Genomic DNA, 18,597 nt, shown 5'->3' on the forward strand with positions numbered 1-18,597 from the left:
CCCTTTTGCAAATGAAGAACACTGCCCCAGCTGTTAACAACTGGATCATTAACAGGAGAGATCTCCTTTGGAAATAAGTATTAGCCCAGCTGTTAACAGCTGGATCATTAACTTGAGAAATCCCCTTTGGAAATGAACACTGTCCCAGCTGTTTAACAGCTGGATCATTAACAGGAGATCTCTCCTTTAGAAATTAAGAACACTGTCCCAGATGTTTAACAGCTGGATCATTAACAGGAGAGATCCCCTTTGGAAATAAGCTCTGAGCCAGCTGTTAACAGCTGGATCATTATTAGGAAATATCCCTTTTGGAAATGAAGAACACTGCCCCAGATGTTAACAGCTGGCCATTAACAGGAGATATCCCTTTTGGAAATAAGCACTGCCCCAGCTGTTAACAGCTGGATCATTAACTTGAGATACCCCTTTTGGAAATAAGCACTGCCCCAGCTGTTAACAGCTGGATCATTAACAGCAGATGCCTCCACAGAGATCAGGATCTCTGTCCCAGCTGGTTTTTAACAGCTGGTGACAGAATTCACACTTTTGGTTAATCCATATCCTGAGGTGCTGATAAATCCAAATTCTCACAGGATGGGAGGTGATGATTTGAGTTTACCTGTGAGCTCACTGGAAAAACTCTCTGAGATTGTTTATTGAGGAGAGTCGGTGCTTTTTACAACTCTTTGCTTTTTTATTCCACTTTCCTGTGCCTGCATCGTCCAAAAAAAAAAAACTGACAGGAGCTCTGGTGTCACCGCCCTCTCAGGGATGACAGCTCCAGCTTTTATTTATTGATTTGGAACCAAACTTGACCTGGGCTGGGATATCTGGGGTTGTGCCTTATTGCACTGATGCACTTTTATATTAAATAGTATTTATGGTAATTTCTGGCTGATTTAATGGTTTGGAGAAAATCCGGCACGGAGGGTGCGGCGAGAGCACCGGGTCAAAGGTCACACCAATCCTCTCCCAGTTTATCCCAGTTCATCCCAGTGCCATCCCAGTTTATCCCAGTCCATCCAAGTCCCTTCCAGTCCCTCCCAGTCCATCCCAGTTCCTCCCAGTCCCATCCCAGTTAGTCCCAGTCCATCCCAGTCCCATCCCAGTTTATCCCAGTCCCATCCCAGTCCCTTCCAGTTTATCCCAGTCCCTTCCATTCCCGTCCCAGTTTATCCCAGTCCCATCCCAGTTTATCCCAGTCCATCCCAGTTCCTCCCAGTCCCATCCCAGTTTATCCCAGTCCATCCAAGTCCCTTCCAGTCCCTCCCAGTTCCATCCCAGTTCCACCCCAGTTTATCCCGGTTCATCCCAATCCCTTCCAGTCCCCTCCCAGTTTATCCCAGTCTCTCCCAGTACATCCCAGTTTATCCCAGTCCATCCCAGTCCTTCCCAGTCCCTACCAGTCCCATCCCAGTTAGTCCCACTCCATCCCAGTCCCTCCCAGTTTGTTCCAGTCCATCCCAATTCCATCCCAGTCCATCCCAGTCCCTTCCAGTCCCATCCCAGTTCCCTCCCAGTCCCATCCAGTCCCCTCCCAGTCCATCCCAGTCTCATCCCAGTCCCTCCCAGTCCCACCCCAGTTTATCCCAGTTCATCCCAATCCCTTCCACTCCCTCCCAGTTTGTTCCAGTCCCTCCCAGTTTATCCCAGTCCCATCCCAGTTTGTTCCAGTCCCTCCCAGTTCCATCCCAGTTTATCCCAGTCCCATCCCAGTTTATCCCAGTCCATCCCAGTCATTTTTGTGGTCATTTCACAGTAATTTTTTGGAGCTATTTTCAATTTTTTGGGGTCATTTTTGCTCCATTTTTTTGGTCATTTTTGGGCCATTCTAGGATCCCATTTTGGGCCAATTTTGAGTTGTTTTGGTCATTTTTGGGTCCATTTTTTCATCATGTTGGGTCATTTTTAGTCCCTTTTTTGGGTCATTTTGGGATCATTTTTTGGGAAGTTTTTGGGAATTTCGGGACCATTTTTGGTTGATTTTAGGGGAATTTTTAGGAGATTTTGGGGGAAATTGGGGGATTTTTTTGGTCATTTCTGATTTATTTTTGAGGCCATTTTGGGGTCACTTTTGCTCCTTTTTTTGCCATTTTTAGGCCATTTTGGGATCTCATTTTGGGGCCAACTTTTATCCTTTTGGGTCCATTTTTAAATCATAATTTTGAGCCATTTTTGCTCATTTTCAGTCATTTTGGGACCATTTTTTTGGGCCACTTTGGGATCTCATTTTGGGGCCATTTTTAAATCATAATTTTGAGCCATTTTTGAGTCATTTTTAATCCATTTTTTATTAATTTCCACCCATTTTTTGCACATTTCCAGCTTTAATCTCTTCCTTTTTTTTCGCGGGGGAGGGTCTCCCCCCCAGGGGTGGGGGAGGGGTCCCGGGGGGTGGGGGAGGGGCCCCCTCCCCCTTCCAGAAACTTCCGGAGCCGCCCGGGGTAGTCGGTGATGACTCCGGTGGCGCCGAGGCCGAAGGCTTCCGCGAAGTCCCGCTCCTCGTTCACCACCCACAGCCACACCTGGAGGGGTGGGGGAGGGGCTTGAGGGGGGGGAGGGGCTTCTGTGACCCCTCCCCCACCCGAGCCACGCCCCCTCGGCGAAAACCCGGCGGATTTTGGGTGAAAAATGAGGATTTTAGGGGGAAAACAAGATGGCGGGAGGGATTCAAGATGGCGGTTTGGGCACACCCTCAGATTCAAAATGGCGAGTTGGCCACGCCCACAAAACAAAATGGTGGGTTGCCCATGCCCCCTCACAAGATGGCAGACTTGCCACGTCCACCACACACAAAATGGTGGATTGGCCACGCCCCCCAAACAAGATGGTGGACTGGCCACGCCCACTAACACAAAATGGTGGATTGGCCACACCCCCACATTCAAAATGGCCGATTTGACCATGCTCCCCCAAAATGGTGGATTAGCCACACCCACCACACACAAAATGGTGGATTGGCCACGCCCACCAAACAAGATGGTGGAATAGCCACGCCCACCATAGACAAAATGGCGGCTTGGCCACGCCCCCACATTCAAAATGGTGGATTGGCCACACCCACTAAACATAAAATGGTGGTTTGGCCACGCCCCCAAACTAAAAGAAATATTGTGGCTTGGCCACGCCCAGCACACAAAATGTCTGATTAGCCACGCCCCCAGAAAAAAATGGCGGTTTGGCCACACCCACACATTCAAAATGGCAGACTGGTTACACCCACACACAAAATGGCAGATAGGCCACTCCCACATCACACAAAATGGTGGATTGGCCACGCCCACACAATCAAAATGGCGGATCTGGCCACTGCCCCCAAACAAAATGGCGGCTCAGACCCAAAATTCAAATTTTTCACCCCAAAAATTAAAGATTTTTGGCCCCTCCCCCACCTAAAAATTTCCAAGTTTTTAACCCCAAAATTTTGAGTTTTTGGGCTCTGCCCCCACTGCAAAAATTTTGATTTTTTTTTTTTACCCTAAAATTCTAAAATTTGCATTTTTCACCCCAAAAAATCGAGGAAATTTTGGTGCCTCCCCCACCCAAAAATTTCCAATTTTTCCACCCCAAATTTTTAAAATTTTGGCGCCTCCCCCGCTGCAAAAAATTTGATTTTTTAAAATTAAAATTTGAATTTTTCACCCCAAAAATTCCGAATTTTTTTGCCAAGATGGCGGCCTATGCCCCTCACCCTCACATAATTTGAATATTTGGCCCCTCCCCCGCCCTAATTTGCATATTTGGCCCCTCCCCCTCACCTGGATCCCGCGGCTCCGGAGGTGCCTCAGGAGGGACGGGCGGAGAACGAGGCTGGGGGAGGGGAGAGAGTGACCCCTGAGTGACCTTTGACCCCTGAGTGACCCCGGGGTGACCCCTGGGTGACCCCTGCGTGACCTTTGACCCCTCACCTTTGGGTCACTCTGCTCAGGACGTGTCCGGCCGGGCCCTTGGGGACGGGGAAATAGGTCCTGGGGGGGGCAGAGGTCAAAGGTCAGAGGTCACAGCCCCTCCCCTAAATCACCAAAATTATCAAAATTATCAAAATTATCAAAATTTCCGTTTTTCAACCCAAAAATTCCACCCAAAATTCAATTTTTATACACAAAATTCCCATTTTTCACCTGAATTTTCCCATTTTTTATCCCAAAAAAACCCAAATAAACCCTAAAAAAATCCAAAAAAATCCCCAAAAAATCCTCCCAAAATCCCTAAAAAATAAAAAAAATTAATTTAAAAAATCCTAAAAAATGTCCAAAACTTTCCCAAAATTATCCCCTAAAAAATTAAAAAAGATTCCCCAAGAATCTCCCAAAAATCTCCAAAAAAATCCCCCAAAAAATAAAAAAAATTAAAAAAAAAAATTCAAAATAAATTTAAAAAAATCCCCCCAAAATCCCAAGAAAATCCAAAAAAAATCTCAAAAAATTCCCAAAAAATCCCCCAAAAATCAAAAATAATTCCAAAAGAATCCAAAAAAAATTCAAAATGAATTTCAAAAAAAATCCAAAAAAACTCCTAAAAAAGTCCAAAAAAAATCCAAAAAAAAATCCCAAAAAAAATCCCAAATAAAATCCAAAAATAATTCCCAAAAAAATCCCCAATAAATTAAAAAAAATCCAAAAAAATCCCCAAAAAATCCCCCAAAAATTCCAAAAAAATTCCAAAAAAATTCCAAAAAAATACCCAAAAAATCCCCAATAAATAAAAAAAAAAAATCCAAAAAAATCCCAAAAAAATCCCCAAAAAAATCCAAAAAAATCCCCCCAAAAAAATCCCCAAAAAATCATAAAAAATTCATTAAAAAATTAAATAAAAATTCATTAAAAATCGATTTTTCACCCAATTTCCCCCCAGTTTTTTTTTATTTTCTCCTCCAGCCCCTCCCCCACCCTTTCAACCCCTCCCTAACCCCAAAATCCCCCCCCAAAAAAATCCCAAAAAAATCCAAAAAAATTCCAAAAAAATCCCAAAAAATCATTAAAAAATCATTAAAAATTCAATAAAAATCCAATTTTCACCCGATTTTCACCGGGTTTTTTTTGTTATTTCACTATGGGGGAGGGGCAGGGGGTGGGGGAGGGGCCAATAGTGGGCGTGGCCTCACCGATTGATGATTGACAGGCCAGAGCCCCGCCCCTAAAAATAAAAAAAAATTGCCAAAAATCCAAAAAAATTCCCAAAAAATCCTCAAAATATAAAAAAAAATCAGGGAAAAAATCCCAAAAATCACAAAAAAATTCCATAATAATACGAAAAAATTCCCCCAAAAATTCCCAAAAAATTAAAAAAAAAATCCAAAATATTCACCTCAAAAATAAAAAGAACCCCAAAAAAATCCCCAAAAATCCAAAAAAATTCCAAAAAATTTCAAAAAAAGTCCCGTAAAAATCCCCCAAAAAATCCCAAAAAATCCCCTAAAAATCCCCCAAGAAATCCCAAAAAAATCCAAAAAAATAAAAAAAAATCCCCCAAAAAATCATAAATAATTCATATAAAAATTAAATAAATATTCATTAAAAATCGATTTTTCACCCAATTTTCACAAATTTTTTTTTGTTTTTTTGTCCAGCACCTCCCCCACCCCTTCAGCCCCTCCCCCACCCCAAAATCCCCCCCAAAAAATCCCCAAAAAATCCCAAAAAATCCCCAAAAAATCATTAAAAAATCATTAAAAATTCATTAAAAATCCCATTTTAACCCGATTTTCACCGGGTTTTTTTTGTTATTTCACTGTGGGGGAGGGGCAGGGAGTGGGGGAGGGGCCATTTGTGGGCGTGGCCTCACCGGTTGATGATTGACAGGCCATAGCCCCGCCCCTAAAAAAAAAAAAATCCCAAAAATAAAAAAAAATTCCCAAAAAATCCTCAAAATATAAAAAAAAAATCAGGGAAAAAAATCCCAAAAATCACTAAAAAAATTTCCATAATAATACGAAAAAATTCCCACAAAAATTCTCAAAAAACCCCAAAAAATTAAAAAAAAATCCAAAAAAAATCACCTCAAAAATAAAAAAAACAAAAAAAAAATCCCCCCAATAATACAAAAAAAATCCAAAAAAATTCCAAAAAAATCCCGTAAAAATCCCCAAAAAAATCCCTAAAAATTCCCAAAAAATCCCCCAAAAAATCCCAAAAATTCCCCAAAAAATCTCAAAAAAAACCCCCAAAAAATCGCTGAAAAATCATAAAAAATTCATTCAAAAATTAAATTAAAATTCATAAAAAATCGATTTTTCACCCGATTTTCACCCTTTTTTTTTGTTTTCTCCTCCAGCCCCTCCCCCACCCCTTCAACTCCTCCCCCACCCCAAAATCCCCCCAAAAAAATCCCAAAAAAATCCCAAAAATAAAAAAAAATCCCAAAAAAATCATTAAAAAATCATAAAAAATTCATTAAAAATCCATTTTTAACCCGATTTTCACCGGGTTTTTTTTGTTATTTCACTATGGGGGAGGGGCAGGGGGTGGGGGAGGTGCCAATAGTGGGCGTGGCCTCACTGATTGACGATTGACAGGCCAGAGCCCCGCCCCTAAAAATAAAAAAAAAATCCCTAAAATCCAAAAAAATTCCCAAAAAATCCTCAAAATATCCAAAAAAATCAGGGAAAAAAATCCCAAAAATCACAAAAAAAATTCCATAATAATACGAAAAAATTCCCACAAAAATTCCCAAAAAATTAAAAAATAATCCCAAAAAAATCACCTCAAAAATAAATAAAAAATTTTTAAAAATCCCCAAAAATCCAAAAAAATTCCAAAAAAATTCCAAAAAAATCCCGTAAAAATCCCCAAAAAAATCCCCTAAAAATCCCCCAAGAAATCCCAAAAAAATTCAAAAAAAAATCAAAAAAAATCCCCCAAAAAATTCCAAAAAAATCATAAATAATTCATTAAAAAATTACATAAAAATTCATTAAAAATCGATTTTTCACCCGATTTTCACCCTTTTTTTTTTGTTTTTTTTGTCCACCCCCTCCCCCACCCCCTCAACCCCTCCCCCAACCCAAAATCCCCCCCAAAAAATCCCAAAAAAATCCCAAAATATCCCCAAAAAAAACCAAAAAATCATTAAAAAATCATAAAAAATTCATTAAAAATCCAATTTTCACCCGATTTTCACCGGGTTTTTTTTGTTATTTCACTATGGGGGAGGGGCAGGGAGTGGGGGAGGGGCCATTTGTGGGCGTGGCCTCACCGATTGATGATTGACGGCAGCGGGAAGAGCAGCGCGGCCTCACCCAGCCGCAGCAATGGGAGCAGCCCCAGGTACCAACAGAGCAACGTCAGCAATCCTCGCTCCAGGGAGAAACAAAACGGCATCTGGGGGTGCTGGGGGGGTGAGGGGAGGGGGGTGAGGGTCCTGGCCCTCCCCAATCAACAAAAAATAAAAAAAAACCCGGAGAAAATCCGATAAAAAATGGATTTTTTATGAATTTTTTACGATTTTTTGACGATTTTTTGTGAATTTTAATGGGATTTTTTGGGGTTTTTGTGGGAAATTTTGGGGTGGGGGAGGGGTCAAAAGGTGGGGGAGGGGTTCTGCCCCTCCCCCAACAACAAAAAATAAAAAAAACCCGGAGGAAATCGGGTTAAAAATGGATTTTTAGTGAATTTTTAAAGGTTTTTAAAGGGATTTTTCAGCCTAAAATTCCCAAATTTTTAATGAAAAAATTTCTCAAAATTTGGATTTCGGAGCACAAAATTTCCCTCTTCAAGGTCCCAAATTTTCCTCTCGAAGTTCCCCAAAATTCCCAAAATTCCAACACAAAATTCCCCCAAATTCTTAAATTTTTAATCAAAAATTCCAATTTTTTTACCCAAAATTTTCTCAAAATTTCAGGTTTTAAACCCAAAATTCCCCACCCAAAATTTTAATTTTTAACCCAAATTCCCAACATTTAAACCCAAATTTTCAGCCCAAAAATTCCCAATTTTTAATGTAAAATTTTCCCCAAAATTCCAAAATTTTCAGCCCCAAAATTCCCAATTTTTGACCCAAAATCCCCCAAAATTTGTTTTTAAACCCAAAATTCCCCTCTCAAAATTTTAATTTTTTAACCCAAAATTCCCAACATTTAAACCCAAATTTTCCACCCAAAATTCCCAAGAAATTTCCCAAAAATTCCCAATATTTATTCCAAAATTTTCCCAAAAATTCTTAAATTTTCCACCTCAAAATTCCCAATTTTTAACCCAAAAATACTCAAAAATTTATTAAAATTCATTAAAAATCCATTAAAATGCATTAAAAATGCATTAAAAATTCAATAAAAATTCACTAAAAATTCATTAAAAATCAATTAAAATTTGTTAAAAAATTCATTAAAAATTCATTAGAAATTGACTTAAAATTCATTAGAAATTCGTTTAAAATTCACTAAAAATTCAATAAATATTAATTAAAACTCCATTAAAAAATCATTTAAAAATAATTTAAAAATCATTAAAAAAATCACTAAAAAGTCATTTAATATTCATTAAACATTGATCAAAAATTGACTACAAATTGATTTTAAATTGATTTTAAATCCATTAAAAATTAATTTAAAATTAATTTACAATCCGTTAAAAATTGATTAAAAATTCACTAAAAACCCATGAAAAATCCATTTAAAATTCATTAAAAATCCATTCAAAACCCATGAAAAATTAATTAAAAATCCATTTAAAAATCCATTAAAAATCCTTTTAAAATCCATTAAAAATTCATAAAAATCCATTCAAAAACCCATTAAAAATCCATAAAAAATCCAATTTTCACCCGATTTTCTCTGGGTTTTTTTTATTTTTCAGGGGTGGGGGAAGGGCGGGGGAGGGGTTTGGGAAAATCCATTTTTAAATATTGATTTAATAAAAGTTCATTAAAAATTCCTTAAAAATCCATTAAAAATCCATTTAAAATTCATTAAAAATTCGTTAAAAATTCAATAAAAATTCATTTAAAATCCATTAAAAATCCATTAAAATTTGCTTAAAAATTCATTAAAAATTCATTAAAAATTGACTTAAAATTCATTAAAAATTCGTTTAAAATTTCATTAAAAAATCATTCAAAAATCATTAAAAGTATCACTAAAAATTTATTTAATATTCATTAAAAATTGATCAAAAATTGATTACAAATTGATTTTAAATTGATTTAAAATCCATTAAAAGTCCATTGAAAATAAATTTTAAATTCATTTAAAATCCATTAAAAATTCATTAAATTTTGTTAAAAATTCATTTAAATTCCATTAAAAATCCATTTTAAAATCCATTAAAAATTCATGAAAATTGATTAAAAACCCATTAAAAATTCATTTAATATTGATTAAAAATTGATTAGAAATTCATTTAAAATTCATTATAAATTCATTACTTATTTAAAAATTCAATTAAAAATAATTTTGAAATCACTAAAAATTAATTAAAAATTGATTAAAAATCGATTAAAAATCTATTAAAAATTCCTTTAAAATTCCTTAAAAATTCATTAAAAATTGACTAAATATTCATTTAAAATTCAATAAAAATTCATTAAAAATTACTTTGAAATTAAATGAAACTTGATTAAAAATAAATTATAAATTGATTTAAATTGACTTAAAATCCATTAAAAATCCATTAAAAAATCATTAATAATTCCTTAAAAATTCATTAACAATCCATTAAAAATTGATCAGAAATTCATTAAAAATTCATTAAAAATCTATAAAAAATCCACAAAAACCTCATTTAAAGTCCATTTAAAATTCATTTAAAAATCCATTCAAAACCCATTAAAAATTAATTAAAAACCCATTTAAAAATCCACTGAAAGTCAATTTAAAAATCCTTTAAAAATTCATTAAAATTGATTAAAAATTGATTAAAAACCCATTAAAAATCGATAAAAAATCCAATTTTCACCCGATTTTCTCCGCGGTTTTTTTGTTTTTTCAGGGTGGGGGATGGGCAGGGGGTGGTGCCAGGGTGGGGGAGGGGTTTGGGAAAATCCATTTTTAAATATTGATTTAATAAAAGTTCATTTAAAATTCCTTTAAAATCCATTAAAAATCCATTAAAAATTCATTTAAAATTCGTTAAAAATTCATTTAAAATCCATTAAAAATCCATTTAAAAATCCATTAAAAATTCATGAAAATTGATTAAAAATCCATTAAAAATTCATTTAAAATTAATTAAAAATTGATTTAAAATTAATCAGAAATTCATTTAAAAATCTATTAAAAATCCACTAAAAACTCATTTAAAGTCCATTATAATTCATTTAAAAAATCCATTAAAAACCCATTAAAAATTAATTAAAAATCCATTTAAAAATCCATTAAAAGTCAATTTAAAAATCCATTAAAAATTCGTGAAAATTGATTAAAAACCCATTAAAAAATTCAATGAAAAATAATTTTGAAATCACTAAAAATTAATTAAAAATATATTAAAAATCGATTAAAAATCTATTAAAAATTCCTTTAAAATTCCTTAAAAATTAATTAAAAATTGACTAAATATTCATTTAAAATTCAATAAAAATTCATTAAAAATTACTTTGAAATTAAATGAAACTTGATTAAAAATAAATTGTAAATTGATTTAAAATCCATTAAAAATCCATTAAAAAATCATTAATAATACCTTAAAAATTCATTAAAAATCCATTAAAAATTCATTAGAAATTCATTAAAAATTCATTAAAAAATCTATTAAAAATCCACTAAAAACTCGTTTAAAGTCCATTTAAAATTCATTTAAAAATCCATTCAAAACCCATTAAAAATTAATTAAAAATCTATTTAAAAATCCATTAAAAGTCAATTTAAAAATCCATTAAAAATTCATAAAAATTGATTAAAAATTGAATAAAAATCGATAAAAAATCCAATTTTCACCCGATTTTCTCCGGGTTTTTTTTGTTTTTTCGCTGTGGGGGATGGGCAGGGGGTGGTGCCAGGGTGGGGGAGGGGTTTGGGAAAATCCATTTTTAAATATTGATTTAATAAAAGTTCATTAAAAATTCCTTTAAAATCCATTAAAAATCCATTAAAAATTCATTTAAAATTCGTTAAAAATTCATTTAAAATCCATTAAAAATCCATTTAAAAATCCATTAAAAATTCATGAAAATTGATTAAAAATCCATTAAAATTTCATTTAAAATTAATTTAAAATTGATTTAAAATTCATTAAAAATTCATTAAAAATCTATTAAAAATCCACTAAAAACTCATTTAAAGTCTATTTAAAATTCATTAAAAATCCATTCAAAACCCATTAAAAATTAATTAAAAATCCATTTAAAAATCCATTAAAAGTCAATTTAAAAATCCATTAAAAATTCATAAAAATTGATTAAAAATTGAATAAAAATCCATTAAAAATCGATAAAAAATCCAATTTTCACCCGATTTTCTCCGGGTTTTTTTTGTTTTTTCGGGGTGGGGGATGGGCAGGGGGTGGGACCGGGGTGGGGGAGGGGCAGGGGAGTGTTTATTGTGGGGGAGGGGCTCACGGCTCGCCGGCATTTCCGCAGGATTCGCTCCCGGAACGAGGCCCAGAGGGTGATGGGGGCGCGGTCGAAGCGTCGGACCAGGGCGGCCACCTGGACAAAAAAAAAGACCAAAAATGACCCAAAATTACCTGAAATTAACCCCAAAAAAACCCCAAAAATTGTCCTGAAATGGCCAAAAAAAGACCCAAAAAATGGATCCAAAATGACCCAAAAAATGGGGTAAAAATGGTAAAAAAATAGAAAAAGAATGAGAAAAAAATGATCTAAAAATGGCCAAATTGACCCAAAAATTACCCAAAAAATTGTCATGAAAAGGCCCCAAAATCGCCCAAAAAAAGGCCCCCAAATGACCCCAAAATACCAAAAAATTGCCCCAAATTGGCCAAAATTCTGATTTTTTCCACCCAGAATGACCCAAAAAATGGTCCCAACATGAGTCAAAAATGGCCAAAAAATGTGGAAAAATGAGAAAAAAATTGGGGGGGGAAAGACTAAAAAAAGGTCCAATCAATCATCCAAAAATTGCTCAGAAATGTCTCAAAAATGACCCAAAATGATAAAAAAATTCACCAAAAACTGCCCAAAAAATTGCTCAAAAGAGACCCAAAAATGATAAAAAAATGTCCCTCAAAATTGCCCAAAATTCCCATTTTCCTACCCAAAAATTACTCAAAAATTATCTCAAAAAATTTCCTGAAACGGTCCCAAAATGATTTTAAAAATGTCTCAAAATTAGTCAAAATGGTGCCAAAATGACCCAAAAATGACAAAAAGACCCCAAAATGCCAAAAAAAGCCCCAAAATTGCCAAAATTCTCATTTTTTCCACACAAAATGACCCAAAAACGATCAAAAACGCCCCCAAAATGCCCAAAATTCCAATTTTTTCCCCGCAAAATGACCCAAAAAGGCCCAAAATGGCGCCAATCTCTTGGCCCCGCCCCCTTTGCTGACGTCATTGATGAGGTCATCGTCGTCATCCTTGATCTCGATGCTGATTGGCTGCCGGGGGAAGCGCTCGAAGATTTCAACCAGTCGGGGAAAGCGGTGATCGCAGCCCTGGGAGAAATGGCCTGGGGGGGAAAATAAATTAAATTAAATTAATTTCAATTATGTAAATTAGATTAAATTAAATTAAATTAAAATAAATTAAAGGAAATTATAGGAAATTGAATTAAAGAAAATAAAAATAAATTAAATGAATAAAATTCGTTTTTCACCCCAAATTTTCCCAAAATTTTAATTTTTAAATCAAAATTCCCCAGATTTTTAATTTTTTTACCCAAAATTCCCCAAAATTTAATTTTTTTTTTTTTTTTTTACCTGGGGAGAACGTCACCTCCAAGGGGCTCTGGTAGGGGGGGAGGTCCTGGGGATTAATTAGCATTAATTAGCACTAATTAGGGAATAATTACCCTAAATTAGGATTAATTAATGATAAAACAACAATTATTATTAATATTAAAAGTTATTCTTAATAGTTATATATAATATATTTATACTGATGCACAAAAACAAATAAATAATAAAAATAAATGTATTATCTATATATAATACATAATAACCAATATAGTAATTATTAATAGTGCAAAAAATTATTAGCAATTATAATTATCTAATTATAATTATAATTAGACATAATAATTTTAAAAATTAATTATAACTGTAAAATTAAAATAATTAGTATTTTAATAACTAATATTACAATAATAATATCATAATAATATAAATAATTAACAACTAATTTAATAATTATAAATAGTGTACTAACTACTTAATATATAATAATTATAATTATCTTGTAATTACACATAATAATTCAAAGATTAATTATAATTATGTAATTAAAATAATTAGTATTATAATCACTAATAACAAATAACTAATAACTAATAACTATCATTAACTAAAATAACATAATTAATAATAATAACTAATAATTAGTAACTAATAACTAATACGAACCATAACAATATAATAATTAATAATAACTAATAATTAATGTAATAACTATTAAAATCCAAATAATTAATGCTAATTAAGACTAAAAAGGTTAATTAACCTGATAATCCAGTTACATGAAAAACTACTAATTATTAATAATAATTTATAATAAATAATTAAAACTAACAATAATAAACACATTATCATAATTATTAATAGTATATTAATATTATAGTAGTTATAATTATCTAATTAAAATTATAATTACATACAATATTAAAATTAATTATAAGAATATAATGAATGCAATTAGTATTATAATAGCTAATATTACAATAATAATATAATAAATAATAACATAATAGTTTAATAATTAATAAAATCCAAATAAATAATTGCTAATTAACACTAATGAACCTGATAATCCAGCTGGCCGATATCAAGATGGCGGCCGCACTGCCGGCTCAGCTCGCGGTCGTGGCTGACGACGACGACGCCGTCGCGCGTGCGCCGCACGTCCAGCTCCAGCCAATCAGAGCCCTCGGCCACCGCGCTGGGGGCGGGGCCAAACTCCGTTAGTTGGGGTTCATTAAAGGGGGTGTGGCCCTTTAAGAGGGGGAGGGGGTGGGGTTTGGGGTGGTTCTGGCTCTTTAAAAGGTGTTTAAATGGGCGTGGTCTCTTGAAAAGTGGGTGTGGCTTTAAAAGATGGTTCTGGCCCTTTAAGGAGGTGGGAGGAGGGAGAAAGGGGTGTGGTCTCTTTAAAAGTGGGCGTGGCTTTTGTTTGGAGGTGGGTCTGGCCCTTTAAGAGGCATTTAAATGGGCGTGGTCTCTTTAAAAGTGGGCGTGGCTTTTGTTTTAAGGTGGTTCTGGCCCTTTAAGAGGTGTTTAAATGGGCGTGGTCTCTTTAAAAATGGGCATTTCTTTGGTTTTAATGTGGTTCTTGCCCTTTAAGAAGGTGGGAGGAGATGGGAATGGGCGTGGCCTTATTAAAAGTGGGTGTGGCTTTGTTTTTAACATGCTGGCCCTTTAAGAGAGTGGGACAAATGCTAAAAGGGGCGTGGTCTCTTTTATAAGTGGGCGTGGCTTGGATTCAAAGCCGTTCTGGCCCTTTAAGAAAGTGGGAGATTGAAAAAGGGGGTGTGGTCTCTTTTAAGGGGGCGTGGCTTTGCGTTTATGGAGGTGATGTCCCTTTAAGAGGGGGAGGAGCCTTTTAAGGGGGCGTGGTCTATTTAAAAGTGGGCGTGGTTTTATTTTTTAATTCTCTTGGCCCTTTAAGAGTGTGGGAGGAGCCTTAACGGGGGCGTGGCCTTTTAAAAAGTGGGCGTGGCTTTGATGTAAAAAATGTAAGGAAGTGGGCGGGGTTAACTGGGGGTGTGGCTAATGAAGGAAGGGGCGGGGTTAATGAAAGGGGGCGTGGCCTCACTTCTCAAACGCCTCCAGGGTGTTCTCGATTCGCTCCCCAGCTCCTGCAAGCGTTAATTGGGGTTAATTAATTAGTGTTAATTAGGGGTTTAATTAATGTTAATCAGGGGATTAATTAGTGAGGTAATTAGCATTTATTAGGGGATAAATTAGCGTTAATTACGGAATTAATTACCGTTAATTATGGGATTAATTAGTGTTGATTAGGGGATTAATTACCGTTAATTAGGAGATTAATTAGTGCTAATTAGGGGATTAATTAGAATTATTAAGGGAATTAATTAGCCTTAATAGGAGATTAATTAGACTTATTAGGGACTTATTTAAGGTTAATTAGGGTCTTAATTAATCCCAAATCCCCCCTTTTAGCCCCTCCCCTTTTTCCCCTCCCCCTCTCACATTTAAGGTCTTAATTAGGGTTAATTAGGACCTTAATTAAAGGTAATTAAGGTCTTAATTAAAGGTAATTAGGGTCCTAATTAAGATTAATTAGGGTCTTAATTAATCCGAATTCCCACCTAAGCCCCGCCCCCAACCCCCTTAGCCCCTCCCCCTTTTCCCACACCCCCTCTGACCCCCATTAAGGTCTTAATTAGGGTTAATGAGGGTCTTATTTAAGATTAATTAGAATAATAATTAAGATTAATTAGGGTCTTAATTAGCCCTCAAGCCCCCCTCAAGCTCCACCCCCACCCTTCAGGCCCCGCCCCCTTTTCCCCTCCCCCTCCCCTCCTTCATTATTCCCGCATTAAAAGGGTTAATTATCGCTAATTAACGCTAATTATCGCTAATTATCCCCTCTCACCGCCCCTGTGCGCCACCGCCCGCGCCTCTCGCTGCAGCCTCGGCCCCTCGGGGCCCCTCCGGGCCAGCTTGGCCACCAAAACCCCCCCGAGGGCGACCAGACCCCCCCCGAGGGCCACCCCGAGCGCCAGCGCGGCCATGGCGCGCCCGGTCCGGGTTAAACTGGGACGGAACTGGATTTAAAACCGGTTTTAAACTGGTTTGGGCGTGGCCCGGAGCGCACCTGTCTTGGGTGGGGTGCGGGTTTACCTGGGTGGTGCCTCGGTACCCACAATGCACTGCGGGGATAGAAAAACTTTCGCCTCGTTACCCACAATGCAGAGGGAGAGCTGCGATTTCCGGTTTAGAGCGGAAATGCCACGGTAGCAGCATTTGAGTTACTTCCGCCTCGTTACCCACAATGCAGACGGAGAGTGGAGGACTTCCGGTTTATACAGGAAGTGCCTCGGTAACCACAATGTAGCGCGGGATAAGGGGGATTTTTCCGCCTCGCTACCCAGAATGCAGCGGGAGAAACCCAACGGGGAGCCAAACTGGGAGCACTGGGAGCCCTGCAACCTCAACTAGGAGGACTGGGAGGGCTTGGGTCCATACTGGGAGGACTGGGAGCCAAACTGGGAGCACTGGGAGCCAAACTGGGAGCACTAGGAGCTCAAACTGGGAGCACTGGGGGCCCAAACTGGGAAGTTCCTGAAACCTAAGCCCCGCCCCCTTTTTCTTTAGCCCCGCCCACATCTTTTATTCAAATTTTATGCAAATTAACCCAGCTCTAACAATGACATCATCACCCGCAAAACATCGTTAATTATTTATTTTATGCACATTTATGCAAATTAGGCACAATTTCTCCATCCAATTCATTAAGTGGGTGTGGCTAATTAACGAATGGTAATTAAATATGCAGATTTATGCTAATGAGGGGCGCTGTTGCTCCTCCCACTGCTCCGGCGTCAGCGTTTTCTGCTCCAGGGCGTGGATCCGGCCAAGCTCCTCCCCCAGCGCCTCGTTAACGAGTCTGGGGGTTAATTAGACACTAATTACAATGCTAATTAATTGATTGGATATTAATTAACCATTAATTAGTGATTTATTCATTATTTGACCATTAATTAATGATTCATTAATTAATAAACAATTAATGTCAGCTTCAAGGGTGAATACTTTTCCATACAAGGCTCGTTGAAGCCCCGCCCCTTTAACCCATTAAGCCCGCCCATTCCCCCTGTCAATCACAATTTAAGCCCCACCCATTCTCCCATATAAGGCTCATTGAAAATCCGCCCATTCTCCCATTTAACCCCACTTAAGCCACGCCCCCTTTCCCATAAAAGGCTCCCTTAAGCACTGCCCATTTGCCTCTTAACCCCTCCATAAGCCACGCCCACTTCCCCATATAAGGCATCTGTAAGCCCCACCCCTTTGCCTTTAAACCCTACATAAGCCACGCCCCCTTTTTCCCATATATGGCACAAGCAAACCCCACCCATTTTCCCATAAAAGGCCATATTAAGCCCCACCCCTTTCCCATTAAATCCCATTTAAGCCACGCCCCCTTTCCCATATAAGGCACAATCAAGCCACGCCCCTTCACCCATATAGAGCCGTAGCAAGCCCCACCCATTTCCCCACCCAACCCCATTATGCCACGCCCCCTTTTCCATATAAGGCTCCCTTAAACACCGCCTACTAATTCCTTAAGTCACGCCCACTTTCCCATATAAGGCAACTTTAAACCCTACCCCCTTTCTATCAAACCATCTTAAGCCCCGCCCCCTTTCCCATATAAGGCAGCATCAAGCCCCTCCCCTTTAGGCCCCGCCCCCTTTAGGCCCCGCCCCCACCGGTGCCTCTGCAGGGTTTTGAGGCCGCGGAATTTTCCGGAAACGACGAAAACGCGGAAACTGCCGGGGCAGAGCTGGGGGTTGTCCTGCACCTCCTGCAATTAGCGGTAATTAGCGCTAATTAACAGCCTGTTAACTCAATAATTAATTATTAACTAATTAATGATGGATTAATAATTATTAATAATTAATTATTGACTAATTAGTTATAAAGAATTATTGTGTTCAATTTTTTGGTAATTAATGGGTGGCAAGGGCTAATTAATGCCCATGGAATGCTAATTAGAAGTTATTAATTATTAATACTAAATAATCACTAATTAACACTCTAACTAGCATTCATTAGACACTTCTTCACACCCCCAACCACTAATTAACAGCAGATAATTGCTAATTAGCCACCATTACCCACTAATTAACACTGATTAAGGGCTAATTAGGAACCATAAAGTAATTTCTGGCGTTAATTAAGCCTTATTTACCACTGATTAATTAACGGTCCTCCCAAACCTCATTAAAACCGTAATTAACGCCCCTCCCGGATAATTAAGGCCCTCCCCAGCCTGATGAACCCCCGGCCAGGCCGAATTAGCGGCTAATTAATTAATAAATGAATTAATTACCACGTGCTCCGCTTGCAGCCGCTCGCGGAGCCGCTCCCGCAGCTCCTCCGCTGTCGGAGGCGCCATTTCCGCTTCCATACGTCACTTCCGCCTTTCGAGGCTCTTTGTGGGTACCGAGGCGGAAATGAGAGCTGACTCTTGAAGGTAACGAGGCAAAAGGAGCGGTTCGCGGGGAATTGTGGGTAACGAGGCGGAAGTGAAGCGCTACCATTACATTTATGGGACAAGTACAGACCAGTTTGGACCAGTACGGGAGACTTTTCCCCACTAAGCGCACCAGTGACACCAGTAAGGGTCCCGAGCGGGCCAGTACAGACCGGTTTGGACCAGTAAGGGAGATTTTTCCCCTCCAAGCGCACCAGTGACACCAGTAAGGCACCACAGCCGGCGCCAGTCCCCCGCAGTCGCGGTGCATTATGGGTAGCGAAGCAGAACTCTCGCAGTTAACGAGACGTGAATTTAATTTTATTTCGC

The 18,597-nt window shown here is 37.2% G+C and overlaps 2 protein-coding genes across 2 annotated transcripts; both read right to left on the reverse strand.

Moving 5' to 3' along the window:
• Positions 1 to 2,327: 2,327 nt before the first annotated feature.
• On the reverse strand, positions 2,328 to 15,800 carry GDPD3 (glycerophosphodiester phosphodiesterase domain containing 3). Its single transcript, XM_033084520.1, has 10 exons — positions 15,661 to 15,800; positions 14,857 to 14,899; positions 13,851 to 13,986; positions 12,813 to 12,858; positions 12,444 to 12,562; positions 11,491 to 11,580; positions 7,195 to 7,328; positions 3,909 to 3,968; positions 3,759 to 3,810; positions 2,328 to 2,525 (listed from the first exon to the last, which is right to left on the reverse strand). The coding sequence occupies exons 1-10, from the start codon at positions 15,797 to 15,799 to the stop codon at positions 2,328 to 2,330; spliced, it is 1,017 nt and encodes a 338-aa protein (XP_032940411.1). The 5' UTR covers position 15,800.
• Positions 15,801 to 16,455: 655 nt separating this feature from the next.
• On the reverse strand, positions 16,456 to 18,227 carry BOLA2B (bolA family member 2B). Its single transcript, XM_033084548.2, has 3 exons — positions 18,124 to 18,227; positions 17,501 to 17,595; positions 16,456 to 16,674 (listed from the first exon to the last, which is right to left on the reverse strand). The coding sequence occupies exons 1-3, from the start codon at positions 18,199 to 18,201 to the stop codon at positions 16,566 to 16,568; spliced, it is 282 nt and encodes a 93-aa protein (XP_032940439.1). The 5' UTR covers positions 18,202 to 18,227; the 3' UTR covers positions 16,456 to 16,565.
• Positions 18,228 to 18,597: the final 370 nt, after the last annotated feature.

This window comes from Catharus ustulatus, chromosome 40 (genome assembly GCF_009819885.2).
Source record: "Catharus ustulatus isolate bCatUst1 chromosome 40, bCatUst1.pri.v2, whole genome shotgun sequence".
Taxonomy (NCBI): Eukaryota; Metazoa; Chordata; class Aves; order Passeriformes; family Turdidae; genus Catharus; species Catharus ustulatus.